At 36.2% G+C, this 15,538-nt stretch overlaps 1 protein-coding gene across 2 annotated transcripts in view; it reads right to left on the bottom strand.

Moving 5' to 3' along the window:
- Positions 1-799: 799 nt before the first annotated feature.
- The window catches only part of FAM199X (family with sequence similarity 199, X-linked), a 29,453-nt gene continuing 14,714 nt past the window's right edge, over positions 800-15,538 (bottom strand). The window contains exons 3-6 of one of the 2 annotated variants that reach the window (XM_003819654.4): positions 10,484-10,633; positions 10,076-10,237; positions 8,391-8,657; positions 800-7,088 (exon numbers count right to left, since the gene is read on the bottom strand). In XM_003819654.4, coding sequence (XP_003819702.1) covers positions 6,918-7,088; positions 8,391-8,657; positions 10,076-10,237; positions 10,484-10,633 — 750 coding nt within the window. In that variant the 3' untranslated portion in view covers positions 800-6,917. The remainder of the gene's footprint in view (positions 7,089-8,390; positions 8,658-10,075; positions 10,238-10,483; positions 10,634-15,538) is intronic. The other variant, XM_008973070.4, reaches the window with a different exon arrangement.

Raw genomic sequence — 15,538 nt, 5'->3', positions numbered from 1 at the left:
ACTATGATAAATTTCTCCATTAAACCACCAAGTTCTCAAATTTGGTAGTGGCTTTAATGAAGCAGAAAATGAAATACAGGCTGGGTACAGTGGCTCACACCTATAATCCCAGAACTTTGGGAGGCCAAAGCAGGAGGATTGCTTGAGCCCAGGAGTTCAAGACCAGCCTAGACAAAAAACATTTTTTGTAGAGACCTTATCTCTACAAAAAATTAAAAAATTAGCTGAGTGTGGTGACATGTGCCCGTGGTCCTAGCTACTTCGGAGGCTGAGGTGGGAGGACCGCTTGAGCCTGGGAGGTTAAAGCTGCTGTGGGTTATGATCACACCACTGCATACCAGCCTGAGTGACAGAGCGAGGCCCTGTCTCAAAAAAAAGAAAAAGTTTAATCTCCCTCTCACACCAATCACCTACAACAGTTAACTGTGGGCAGCAGTTTTTTAGCCACTAATTACTGTTCACTGATAAAATGATGATAATGGTCACTACATAAGCCAGCAAATCTCTAGAGCAGCACTGTCCAACAGAACTTTCTGTGATGATGGAAATGTTCTACATCTCATGCTTTTCAATACAGTAAATAGCCTGTAGCCACATGGTAGCTACTGGATACTTGAAGAATTGCTAAGGAGACTAAAGAACTACATTTTAAATTTTACTTAACTTTAATTCATTTAAATAGACATATGTGGCTAGTGACTACCATAATGGATAGTACATTATGCACTGCCCATTATGGTAGTCACTAGCCACATATGGAACTCTAGAGTACCTAAGAGAAGAAACACACACACGCACATTTCACTTAGTATCTAACTCACATTTATTAAAAATTGAAGATTACAGAAAAGCATAAGATTGGCATCATTAAACAAGCTTAATTAACTTACCTTTGACTAATAAATGAAAATATTTAATAACACTAAAGGAATTTTGAGAATAAGTTCTATTCCAACCTTAGAAATTAAAAATAAAAGCAAAGCAGCTATTCTCCAAAGGAGAAAGCAACCACAGATCTCCCTCTAGTGGCAAAAGATAAAGTTGCTGCTGAAAAGCTGAATTGCTCCTCCATACATAGAACTGCTCAGACATTTCTTCTATAAAATTCTAACTTAAGATTCTAAATCAATATATAAGGAAAATAGATCTATTTTTTGTCAAAAAAAATTAGACCTACTGCCCAGTAATAGCATGGATTAAAAAAATTAGACAATTTTCACTTACTATGAATGCTAACCTCTCTAGAAATCTGCTCTCTCTAGAAATCTGATCTGTCCAGAAAAAAAAATAAGTTTTGCCAATGACATTTGGGTATCTGGGGCTTTCACCAAATAAAAGTTTATAAAGCCATAACCAAACTGTGAGCAACAGAAAAGGGAGCAGTTCTCCTCTGTTGGTAAATATTCTGGGATAGAGCATGAAAGGAGCTGACTCAAAAGTATAAAGTAGTAAGCAGCAGTGAGTGGGCTGTGTAACAACTCAGGGTGCATCAAAAGAAATAATATATTATAAGAGTTCTTAACCAAAACAACACTTTTCATTCTGGTATTCAGTTTCAAAAGACAGCTCTGCCACATTGCCAGTTTTAATTACAACCATACACACTCATTTAGATTTCACTATTGAACTACTTTCAAGTACAAGAAGGAACTCAAAATAGAAACGACTTATGATACAACTATTGTTATTCCCTCACAGCTTCAGGGAAAACAGGCTTTATATACACTGTAGTAAGTACAGAATGTACAGAAGACAGTTATATATACAAAAGTGCATTAATATAGTAATATATTTAGCAGTAATACAGGAAAAAAAAATCCTGGTTAACAATCTGATACATTACAGTATTTAAAACTACTTGAAGATTCTCCAAACCAGTCAACTTCCTACTTGCTTTGGTTATGATATTGCTGCTACATAACTAATCTTTGAAACTAAAAAGCAAAAACAAAAACCCACAATTTGAAATTTTTACCCATATGTGAATTGTTTTGCATATACTTGTTTACCATTAATAGCCTTTGACAATAGTCCTTAAATTCCCAACACAAAGGTTCAGAATAGATAATACTTGTTAAGTGAGAGTACTCAAATAGGAAATTAAATGGATCCACTACAGGAACAGACATTATCTGCTCCATTGTTAAAAGCCTCAGCTAGATAACCTAACCACAAATCTCAATTTCAGTCTCAGTTTAAATCCAATAGGTCAGCTACTGTTAAAAGAGCCAGCAGCTCCACAAAACTAGTCACGGCTTCAGGCCACTGTTCCTTAGAACAATTTAGAATATTAAGTGTTAACTTGTTATTTATACATATAGTCTACAACTACCTTTACATAGTCAAATGTATATGCATAATTAGAGCAAGTCTCCCCTTTTTCACCCCCATCCCTCACCACAAAAATGAACACAGATTTCCACAGGTTTTGTTGGACACGAAGATGTAACAAAGAAATGTGACAATTAAAAAAAGTACTACATACAGAATTTAGAGAAGATCAAACAAGCTTTTCTGAGTTCGGTATGAGTGTCAAATTAAAATTTAATTTGCCATTATATGCTCTAGGTTAAAACAGTAATTACCTTAATTTAAAAAATAACTAGAGGGAGAGCCAAAAAGAAATAATTTTAATGTTAAAAAAATAAGAAAATAAAATTTCAGTGAGTCAACTCAGATCTTCAGCAGTACCATTCAACTTCCTTACTCTTAATGGCCAGTTAGAAGAATTTTCAGAATTCCTTCTAAGGCTTTTGGAATAAGTAACTTATTTTCCAAAGAAATAAGACCTAAGCATTATAAGTAGTTATGTTCCGGATACTATGCTAACAAAGATGCCTAGCTTAAAATATCTCAGTTTTTATTCATTTAGCATAATTTTATTTTTAAGACAAAGTTTATCTTACTTTATCAGACTTAAAATGAATCCAAAGTTACCACAGTACATATGTATACAAATACTTATTTCCTAACTAACAGTCCTTTCAGAATTAAATTTACTTCTAGTTCAGACATGTTGAATGAGTCAGTGCCCTCAACATCAACACTATTATTTGAATGCAACTGGGGATTTTCCTATTAATTGTCCCAAACTATAAACGGACTGCGAGTACCCTCCACCAATTCCAAACAAATGTTTTTCCTTGAAGACAGAAGTGCTAGAAGTTCATTTGTTAAAGGAAAGAAGAGGAGTGTGTTCCAGCTATTACACAAATGAGTTCAAAGAATTCCTAGAGAATCAACTTGCTACATAATCTCTGTCCTTGAAGTGCTTTTGCCTATACCTTGAAAATTATCTTTCTAGATATTAAAAGTGATCTGGTTTGAAGAAGTATCCTGGCATATGATCTTTTTCAGAGGGAAAAAAATACATTAAGCCATACTTTAGAGAACTTTCAAGGCTCTTCAATGATCTAGCTAGGCCGAAAATAAAGTTACACAAATGAAACTTAAAATTTGAAGGTTTTTGTTTTTATACTCTATTAGCATTGATTGGTTCAATTTAATGGCTTTGCTTACTGATATCCAATTCCATGGGCATTATGCAAAACAAATTACAACATTTGGATTGTTTTTGAGTTTTGAAAAGCCTGATATTGACAAAAACTAGAGTTCACCACCTTTAAGGCACATGAGGCTATACAGAGTAAGCCACAAACAAAAAGTCTCTGCTGGAGAACCCAGAAACAAACAAGACTTCTATATTGGTTGTGTACTAATATTTCTGGCTAAAATATGAAGACATTTGCTATATTTTATAATTTTTAAAGCTCATCAGAATCTGGATACCGCTATAGTTTCCTGTAATTTTTCCTTTATGAGAGGATTTAGCACTTTTAAAAGCTAAATAAAATGAGAAGTTCACCCAATCTATAATGAGTCATTATTTTATAGGTCAGTTTCTGAGATTAATTCAGCAATATCTAATTCACTCAAGGGACAGAGGAACTGGACAAAACTGCCATAGCCTAACAAAAATGAGGTAAGTCTCATGAAAAAAAAGTGTTATTTTATTCTAAGTTCTTGTTGGGAGAGAATGAACTAGCCCTTTATACCTCACTACACATTATAATACATCACCTTCCTTTAATTCAGTTGCAAAACTATAGAAAAATATTATATATGTCATTTTGTTAAATGCAAGTCTCATCCTTTAGAAAGCTGTGGTAGGAACTGAGATACTACTATAAGATCTCTAATAAAATGTTTCTGGATAAATCTGTGGGAAATGTATTACGCCCTCAGTTAACAAGGCTTATTTTCAAAGGGGAGACTTAAAATTTGCTCCAATGTCAGTTCTCTACAGATGAGAACCAATACTACAGCAAGTAAGTCTTGCCTTTTTATTAATTAATTGGTTAGTTAGGATTTGTATTTAAAAATAAATATTACTGAGTTGGATTGTTTTAAATTGAACTCAGAGATACACCATATTGAATAAATTATTACTTATTCCAAGAAAGAAATAGTTCAAACTTTGAATTATCTACACAAGACATTAAAACAGAAAAAATGTACAGCACATGAACAGACACCAAAGAGCTTTTTATATCTTTTTCTGCTAGTTTCTTTTTTGGGGGGACAGAGGACTATCTAATCTCCCTCTTCAATCACAAGCAAGCCCAAGTTAGTTAATTATTTTCTTTTAATCAAAGGAAATATTTTCAATCTCCTTCAACCCAACTTTATGGACTATCTCTAAGTTATAGTACTATAATGACAGTTCATCTGGATTTACACAAAATTTCATGATGCACTTCTATAAACATTCAAACCTTTACAAACGTTAAAAATCAACTTTGTGGCACTTTGGTAAACTTGCTTAATAGTGACTCAAGTTAAATTGAAAGTAATAAGACTATGTGATTATTGGGAGAGTAGGGGAATTGGTCTTAAATTATATCATGACCTTGTTTAGGGTTTTTTACTGATGACCGTTAAGTAAATAGTTTCCAAGTATTTGACAGATAAATGGTGCTCTATGGTCTCCAAAAGTGGCCTGTTTTCCTTGAAGAATAGGCAATCATTCTGTGGGATTTTGCTTTTGCTAAGAGCAGGTAGAGAATTTAGATACAGTTACTATGCTCTATTTGCTCTTCCTATACTTGGAAGGGAAAACAGTGAGGTTAAGTTGTTCCACCTCCACAGAGTATTCTGGTGTCTATCCCTAAGCTCTCTTTGGGTCCTCTAAGCTGGTTAGGAGAACCAAAGAGGGGGAGGGGGAAAGTAAGAAAGACTACTCCAATTGAAAACCATAGACACATATGTTTTATTTTAATAAAAATTTCAAATTATGACTTTAGTAGTCTTTAAAAGGTTACAACCATATCACAGACCTTGGCAAAGCTGCAGTGTATTAATTTTTATCCCCAGTTTCCATTCTTTAACCTTCAAGGAACGAAAATGAAATCAAAATTTTAAAACACATGATTATAAGCCTTTGTATCAACTGAGAATTAAGAATTTAAGTCATGAATCTTTTTCTTAATAAGCTACTTGACATAACAAAAAGTAAAAAAAAAAAGTAGAAATCTTACGAACCTCTGTACTCTTAGAGTTTGAAAAATATTGATTACAGCTCTTCCTACAGAATCACGGTCACCTTCAAAATGCTATCCACAATATGAAGAAAATTATGAAAGTCAGAAAGCAGCTTGATTGTCAGTAGTATCAGTTTCCATCTTCTTTAACCCATGTGAATGTTCAAGACATGTGGTAGAAGAAAAGGAATAACGCTATTTCTAATGTTCATGATAACAAACACTCTAGGAAAACATTTAAAGAAACTCCATGATTTCACAGTTAAAATTAGAGCTCTATTAATAACCAACAAGCTAAGGTGTTTTCTATATCTCATTGCTCTGTATATTTCTAGCAATTTATAGAGAAGTTTAGCAGATCTACAAGGGTTTTCATCAGTTAATTTTCAACATTAACTAGGTCACATGCCAGAAGCTGTTATACCAAATATTTAAAAATTAGAGCTGTGCTGAAAAAAAAATGACCTACAATAAGAACTTGAGAGAGATATAGACTGACTTCCTGCCTGAGACAATTTTACAGCCTAAAAATTCTGAAAGCAACAGAAAAGCAGAATTGCTTATTTTGCCTAATTACTTTCACCATTTAAATATTAATCAACATAGCATCAAGTCTAAAATTCAGCTACTAGTAACATTATTTCATCAGTAGTCATCACTTAAAAAAGGATTCTGAACTTACATAAAGTAAAAAACAAAAATAAATCTAATAGGAAAAAGATAAGGGCCTGTTCTAATACCTTTGAGTCAATAATGAATGAAAACACACAGAACTAAAACTAATGAAGGCACTATCGTAAACAGCAATCCACACCTTGCCCACCCCCACACCTCAGAAAAGATTTCCACCAGGAATCAAGAATTATGCTATGGCCCTTTAGGAAAAGTAAACTAAGAAATTGTAACATTAAGAAGGGAACTAAATTATGATCTCTACACATGTATGTATACTGACATAATAAACTACTGTCAGCAGTACCTTGAAATCTTCTAAACTGTGTAAGTACTAGTCTTTGAAGACGCCCACTTCACCGCCATAAACTTTAAACAGTCAAAACGTTTACCCAAAGTAGTGGTTCTTAAACTAGACTGTGCATCAGAATAACCCAGCACTTGTTAAAAAAACAATGCTAGGCGCCTCCCTGTTGGTTTCTGATTCACTATGTCTGGGGGCGGGGCCCACTAGTATGCATTCCTAACAACTTCTCAAGTGATGCTGAAGCTGCAGGTCTTGGGATCACCTGCCAAGAACCACTGGCTTAAATTATTAATGGTACATCAGCACAGCCCTAACCAAAATTTTGGTCAAGATGCATGTAAACCCATAAGGATGGAGTATTTTAATGCTCATAAAGAACGTTGATAAATTCACCCTTATTACATCAAAACATCAACATCTGCTTCATGGTCTTCCTCAGTCACTTTCAAGGACAGCACCTCTTCGTTAAGGAAGAGCCCACTGAGCCTCTCCTTCCGGGCCTGCCTCTGCTCCTTCAGCTGCCTCTTGCGGAAGGCCTTCTGCTGTAACTTCCGCTGCTTGGATCGCTTCTGTCAAAATAAAAATTTCTAAATCAGTTTGGTTTAGTTTTTGGCATATCCACCCCAAAATGTTTTGTGGATCAAATTCTCTATTTTCTAACTTTAAGAGCTGTTCAAATCCTTCTGTAGTATGATCCTTGTTCCAATTAGTGAGCCACTGGCTTAGGCTTAAAAATGATTAAGATTCCAATTTTGTGGTATTTGACCAGTGACTCTTCTGATTAGGAAGGGTTGAGACAATCATTTTGGCTAGTGATAGATAAAAAGTCACTTCAAAGACTTCTTTTTTAAATTCCATTAAGGTACATTGGTACAAATGCATAATGAACACATAATTAATACTAGGCGACAATACTGAATACAACTGTGGAGAACATTGCCCAAATCTCTAATACTTATGATTCTCAGGTGCCTTTCATCCAAAAACACTAGCAATCTTACAATGGCAGGTAAAAAAAAAATCATGCCTTTTTTGTAGTAGGCGAATACCATCTTAAAAATCCATCAGAAACTCAGTGGGTACTCCCATCCTTGTCACCGGTGAACTGATAATAAAAAGGAATGACCACATATCTAGAGAAATTCCTTAGCAACAAAACTGGCTATGTTTCTGCTACTTCCCTAAGAACCAGGGAAAGAATCATTGTGTATCTTCAAGTCACCACTGGGTCACTAAAGAGTTAGAGAGATTCTCTTATCATCTTTAAACTGGCTCCAGATTCTTGCCATTGCAAGGAATCAAACTCCCCTGCTAAGCCACAGGACCATTCTAAATATACTTATACCTTCTTTTTTTTTTTTAAGTGCCCGACAATATTATACAGAACTTTCTCAACTGTGAAAAGAGTAGACAGAAATTATAGAAAGTATTAGATTTTTAAATTAGCTAAGAAGAAACATTTAAGATTAAAACATTAGGAAAACATTTAACACACACAAAAGACATACACAACATTCTTAGGAGCTAATAGACAGCAACATCAGCAACGTAGTGAGATTCGCTCAGTAGTGAGTTGCAGTCAATATTGCAATCTTGAGAATAACTCATTATTTCCACCAATTTATCTTACTTAAAACATACACAAAAATCAGGTAAGATTGAATGCAATATGGTTGTGGGTCAAAACAGCATTTCAAAGCACTCAGCCTAGAGTGCTTTGTTCAACAGCAGAGCATCCTGCTTGTTCAATTAAGACCAAAACCCACAGGCATCTAGACAGCAGGATCATTTTAACTCTTCGAGAAATTTATATGAAGGAGTACTAATGTTAATATTGAAAGGTAAAGTTTTGTATTGATTAGACGTTTTACTTTTGAATCCCGAATCCGCTCTGCTGCACTTGCAGACAGGTTGCTGTCACTGTGTGCTCGACTCATGTTGGCACTGGAGTTTGAAGCAGAGTTTCCAACACTGGACCCACTGCTGCTTGCAGAACTGACCATGCTGGCACTGCTGCTGCTGGCGCTGGCACTGGCACCGCTCACTCCACTGGTGCTTGCACAACTAAAGTTGCTTCTCTTCCAGGCCTCTCTTGCAGGCCGTTGGCGAGGGCTATGTTCCTTGATATAGTTTCTGACCTTGGGATGCACAAACACAAACTGGTTAGTGTTGCACCTTGATGTTCTACCTTCAAAATGCTGGGGGAAAAATAATATTGTACTTAATCTAAAAGATTGTCAAAAGTGCTGCAGATGCATACGTAAGGTAGAATAGAAAGGCTAAATTTAGAAATAAGTACTAGAAAATAGACAATGCTCAAAAAGCTAGAAAACATGTTATAGAGCTGGATTTTAAAAGCACATAAAATATAATCAGTAAATGGAAGGCTACTCGCCTTCAGAAATTTAGGACTGTAAAAAAATGGTACTCAAAATACAAACTAACAATAAAATAAAATAGATGAGATTAGGCATTTGTTAAAAGTCTCCACTTAAGACAATTTAAGTAAGCTGCTGATTTTATCTAAGATTAGGATGTTTCCTAAATCTTAGCTAGGGGCCAACAATACCTGTCTTCAAATGCAAGACATCAATTTATCATACTAATGAAAAATTTGCTGGAATGTAGAAAATTATAGTATGTCTGCTGGGAGAAATACTGAAATAAGAGAAATTTTTCATAAATAATGATAAATGCAAAACAAAGAAACAAATCAAAAGTAGAACATAAGAACGTAAGTATTCACTCAGCTACGTACCAGAAAAAGAACAGCAAAAATTGTATTTAGAAGATACCAGAGGCCAGGTGCAGCGGCTCACGCCTGTAATCCCAGCACTTTGGGAGGCCGAGGCAGGTGGGTCACGAGGTCAGGAGTTCAAGACCAGCCTGGTCAAGATGGTGAAACCCCATCTCTACTAAAAATACAAAAATTAGCCGGGTACGTTGGCAGGTGCCTGTAATCCCCGCTACTTGGGAGGCTGAGGCAGGAGAATCACTTGAACCCGGGCAGTGGAGGTTGCAGTGAGCCGAGATCGCGTCACTGCACTCCAGAGTGAGACTCTGTCTCAAAAAAAAAAAAGAAGATGATACCAGAGTACCAGAGATGCGTATTTCAGAACAGCAGAGGGAAAATTCACTAGGTTTCACCCTAGCCTGGCTCAATTATTACTGCATAAAACTACTCAAATCCCTCAGCTGTTTATCAAAGAATAGCTCTCATTAATTAGTATTTTGATTGTCAATTAGTCTCCTGTAAACTGAGTTAGAATAAATCTATACCTTAACCTAACCACTCCGTAAATGGTGACATTAAATTTCAAATCCTATACAACTGAAAAGCAGGTTCCAGATTCACATTGATCCCAGAAAGGTACTGGCAGGTGAGATGTACATAAAACCTCTTAAATCAATGTGCCATCATTTTTTCTAATATTACCTTTCGCAGCAGTGATTTTGGCCTTAATTATCTATGTATTTACACATGATTATTTTAGTCTACATTTTATAAGATGGTGGTATTTTTAATAGGTAAATAATCTGTATTTTCTTTACATACCTGCTTCAGTTTTTCATCTGTGAGACAGTTAAGTTCAATAATAAACTCACTGTCTGTAGGGGAGATTTGAGCAGAAGGATCAATGATCTTAATAATATCAAGTTGCTCCCGAAGACCCATCTCAGTACTCACTTTCCGACTCAGATACTCAATATATTCCACCTATGTGATGAAAAAATTACAACAAATAAGATCATTGCTAAAACTTCTGATCCTTTATTATGTCAATTATAATGTTTACATAGCAGAAGCACTTAAGGTTATATTTTTTCCCTGAAAAACCGTTAAAGCTCAAATTCAGATTTACTAAGCAATCCACATTTCCCCAGTAGCTTTAAACAGGCAATAAACTGAGCTTTACCTAGTCTCCACATAAAAGCTTTTAATTAAGAATGTCAAGATCTTTACCTGCTCATCATTTGTCATTGCACTCCAAGGGAGTTCATCTAAATTCCGGTGCTTGTTTTTCTTTTTAGGTAGCAGGCAAGGTGAACTTGGAATACTGGGTATGACATCAGAAAGTACATCACTCCCACTGGCAATGTCACTGCCTGGTAACTTTATAAAAATAAGGAGGGTGCGGGGAAGGAAAGCAAAATTTGTTCAGACTACATTTTAAATACTACAATATATTTTCCACATCGATTAAAAGTTAGTTTATGAGACTGACGTGCTGCTGGCTGTGCTAAGAGGGCTTCCTTTAATATAAGACTAATGGCAGCCCGGCGTGGTGGCTCATGCCTGTAATCCCAGCACTTCGGGAGGCCAAGGCAGGTGGATCACCTGAGGTCAGGAGTTTGAGACCAGCCTGGCCAACATGGTGAAACCCTGTCTCTACTAAAAATACAAAAATTAGCTGGGTGTGGTGGCATGTGCCTGTAGTTACTCGGGACACTGAGGCAGGAGAATCGCTTGAACCTGGGAGGTGGAGGTTGCAGTGAGCCGAGATCGTGCCACTGCACTACTCCAGCCTGGGAGATAGTCAGACTCCATCTCAAAAGAAAAAAAAAGAAAAAAGACTAATGGCAAATATAGAATCAGAGGACATTAATTCTGATTCATGCTTATTTTATACAAAGCAGCAACATAAGTATATAAATATATATTCTTTGCATATAGTTATTCAATGAAAGATGTTTTTGAAAAGCTTAGACTCATAATCAAGACTTATTAAAATGGTAACCGAAGAGTCAATCATCATTAAAGTTTTTAATGTATAATGAGAATATGACTAGGGCCTCCACACTGTAATGAATAAGAAGCACTGGTCTCCATCTGGGGAGACCTGAATGATGTGCCACTAACTGGCTTTTTGCCAGAGACTCTGCTAAACTTACTGTCAATATAAAGACAAATACATCTTGGTCTTTGACCTCAAGTCTGTATTAGTGACCTCAAGACAATTAAAATAAATTAAGGCCGGGCAAAGTAGCTCACGCCTGTAATCTCAGCACTTTGTGAGGCAGAGGCAGGAGGACTGCTTGAGCCTAGGAGTTCAAGACCAGCCTAGGCAATGTGGCGAGACCCCGTCTCTCTAAAAAAAAAAAAAAAAAAAAATTATCATGCCTGTAATTCCAGCATTTTGCAAGGCTGAGGTGGGAGGATCGCTTGGGCCCAGGAGTTCCAGAGCAGCCTGTCCAACATAGCGAGACCTCATCTCTATTAAAAAAAAAAAAAAAAAAAAAAAAGAAAGGAAAAAAATTAGTTGGGTGTGGTGGCACATGCCTGTGGTCTGAGATGGGAGGATCGCTTGAACCTGGGAGGTTGAGGCTGCAATGAGACATGTTTGTGCCACTGCATACCAGCCTGGATGACAGAGTAAGACTCAGTCTCAAAAAATAAATAAATAATAAAATAATTTTAAATATGCTGTTAAAATAAAGTAAAACACTTTAAGAACCAGAAGTATTACAAGAGAAAAATTAGAAAAAAATCATAGAAGACAAAGTGTAGACAAAGGAGGAATAAAAGCAAGCCTAACATACAGAAAATCAATTTAAGACAAACAGCAAAAATACGTGCTATAATTTTATATATATTTATGTATACTTTTGCACATATGCATATACTCAAGTATATGCATGGTCACCGCCATGACCAAGGTTATAAATATATCAATTACCTCCAAAAGTTAGAATGGATTTAATTTTAAATAAATATATTTAAGTCATTCATCAAAAAGGTAAAGTCTTTTCTTCTACAAGGAGCACATGACAATTTTCAAATATACTGACTTCATTTTTACAAGGTATAAAACAGTACCTTTTTGCTGTGTTTTGGTTCTATAGAGCTTGGAACTGTATCTGAACTCTGGATAATTTCTAGGCTTCTACGGTTACCAAAAAAGCGAAGAGCTACTTTAGTCATGAAGACTATTGCGATCACATGTATTTGAACTCCTACTTTGTACACAGCAGTATAATAGGTACAGGGGATTCAAAGCAGTGTTAAGTCCTTACACAAAAACTTTACTTGGGAAAGTAATACAATAACACAGACATACAATTATACAACACAGCACATGATGAATGCTAGGTTTCAGATGACAGGTCATCAACGGAAATATCTAGCAGTGGGCTGAAGCTGCAGGATTAAAGTTTGGGAGAGTTGCAATGGACTGCAGGCAGGCACTGGGGAATCAATCACAAAGAAATAAATGAAACCACAAAGATAGGAGTCAATCACTATGCAAAAGATGACTATGATGTTTAAAATGAAATTGTCTAAGAGAGAGGCCATTCTTTCTACATCCCCATAAGTAGCTACTACTCTTAAAAACCACATTTTCACTATGACAGTTATTGACAAGTCCAAGTACATAAGTGACTACCAACAATCTGTATAACTTCTTTTAAAATCTCATTAACGGCTGGGCGCAGTGGCTTATGCCCGTAATAACAGCACTTTGAGAGGTGGAGGTGGGTGGATCATCTGAGGTCAGGAGTTCGAGACCAGCCTGGCCAACATGGCAAAACTCCGTCTCTACTAAAAATACAAAAATTAGCTGGGTGTGGTGGTGCGCACCTGTAATCCCAGCTACTCAGGAGGCTGAAGTAGGAGTATCGTTTGAACCTGGGAGGTGGAGGTTGCAGTGAGCTGAGATTGTGCCACTGCACTCCAGCGTGGGAGACAGAGCGACCATCTCAAAAAAAAAAAACAAAAGAAAACAAAACATAAAATCTCATTAACTAACACTGCTTGAACTGTTCACCCTTGACCCTAATTGTTATCTAGGTGGTGTTATGAAAGGATGATTGCTGAATGCACATATGAATACCATCTCTTTTTCAGCCTTTAATTGCAAAAAAGAAAATGCGTGCTATTTTCTCTTTGACTTCAAATCACATCAGAAATCTCCCTGTGGCCCCTAAAAAAAAAAAAGAGATACTTCTTATCAGACAAAAGGCCTCCCCTACATCAAGTTCCTTTGATAAATGAGGTAAATGGAAGAACTCTTGAAATACCTATACTTTCAAAATATAATTAAAAAAATTCACCTAAATCTTGGAGAATATCTGCTAGGCACTTAAATTTGTACCTTTACTTCTCTTTATGCGTTTGTTGGGGAGGGAGGGGTGTAAAAAAGGTAATTAATGGTACCTCGGTCATTTTTTTTTCAGGGATAAGTAAGAAGATCCCGGAGTTCAAATCCCAGCTCCACTGCTCACTAGCAGTGTGACCTTGTGTAGGTTAGTTTGTTTCTTTGAGCCTCAGAGTTAGTAGTAAAATGTGGTCAATATCATCAGTCTCAAAGGATTGTTGAGTGGTTTAAATGTGGTAACATGCCTGGCACAAAGGCAACACTCAATAAAGAGATATACTTTTCTTTTTCCATCCCTTGCCATGGTTTTGGACCCTTAAAAAAGCAGCACAATCCCTCAGAGAATGTCACAGGTTGCTAAAGTGCCTGGGTTAATTTCACAAGGCAGTGTTTCAGAATGATAGGGGGAAAAGGAAAAGACATTCAGGTAAGGAGAATAATTTAGTAAAGTCATAGATGGAAAAAAACATAGTATGAGGTGACATATATTCTAGATATCGTATCATTTAATCATATGTCAATATGATTAACACAGAAAATCAGTGCTAGGGATTTGAAAGCTCAACAGAAGAACCAGAAACTGTCATATGATATGCAGAAGTAGGCCGATAACATTTTCTAAGAAGTAACTTGATGAAACTGGTCTTTAGGGAAGATCAGCTAAAAAGCACTATGGGGACAAAATAGAGTGAGGAAAGATTGGAATTAGATAGGAAGCTCTTGTAATCTAGGCGTGGATGAAAATAAGCAAACATGGAAAGAAAAATGGGAATAGATAGGAAAAATATAACATGAAAATTTACAAAGCCGAGCGCAGTGGCTCACACCTGTAATCCCAGCACTCTGGGAGGCCGAGGCGGACAGATCATGAGGTCAGGAGTTCGAGACCAGTCTGGCCAATATGGTGAAACTCTGTCTCTATTAAAAATACAAAAATTAGCCAGGTGTGGTGGCGTGTGCCTGTAGTCCAAGCTATTCGGGAGGCTGAGGCAGGAGCATCGCTTGAACCCAGGAGGCAGAGGTTGCAGTGAGCCAAGATCGCACCACTGCACTCCAGCGTGGACGACAGAGTAAGATTACATCTCAAAAAAAAAAAAAAGAAAAAAAGAAAAAAGAAAAAAAATTACAAAGCTGTTTGATAACTGAATGGATAAGGTAATAAAGAGTCTCATGTTGAGACCAGAAAAAAATTGGTGACATTTCAGGTCATACAACCCACCCAGAGTGATACACTTAAAGACCTCAATTTTCATAGCAAGGTAACTGAAAGGATGTTAAAGATCTTCTAGTCCAACATCCTCATTTTACATATAAGAAAAAAATGATGTCTGGGGAGGGTCATACAACTAGTGGCAGAATCCAAAGTAGGACACCAATCTAATGCTTTCAACTATGCTAAACAGTTTTGCCTGTCTGGTAAGTTTGTAATAAGAGAGGAATGCAATTTGGGATATAAAGAGTTTGTAGTGATAATGGGAGAAGCAAGCACAAGTGTCCTTTGGACAGACAATAGTAATTTTTCACTAAGTTGTAAGACATGTCACTAAGCAGAGTCTATTTTTTCCATGGAAACATTGTAATTGGAAGTTGCAACACTGCATCAAAGACTCAGCATCAAATAATGGGTTAGTATTAAATATTAAGGTCATCTAAGTGGAAATGTCAAGTAGTCAACTGGAGATACGGGATTAGACTAGCGGTTGTACAGGAGAATTGTATGGGCTCCTGTATATTTATTAGACCAGCAATTTTCCATTTTATAACTGATACTATATTTCAGAATAAATACTTAATAACTCCCAGCCCATATTTTTCATGGGCAATATTTGGCATATTTATATTATGATCAGTAATTCTGAAACATAGGGAGACTTAAATCTCTGCCATATTTTCTGCAGAATGCAGCAGAATTTTATGAGTAA

This window comes from Pan paniscus, chromosome X, assembly GCF_029289425.2.
Source record: "Pan paniscus chromosome X, NHGRI_mPanPan1-v2.0_pri, whole genome shotgun sequence".
NCBI classification, from domain to species: domain Eukaryota; kingdom Metazoa; phylum Chordata; class Mammalia; order Primates; family Hominidae; genus Pan; species Pan paniscus.
This window is presented reverse-complemented; position numbering and strand designations above follow the sequence as displayed.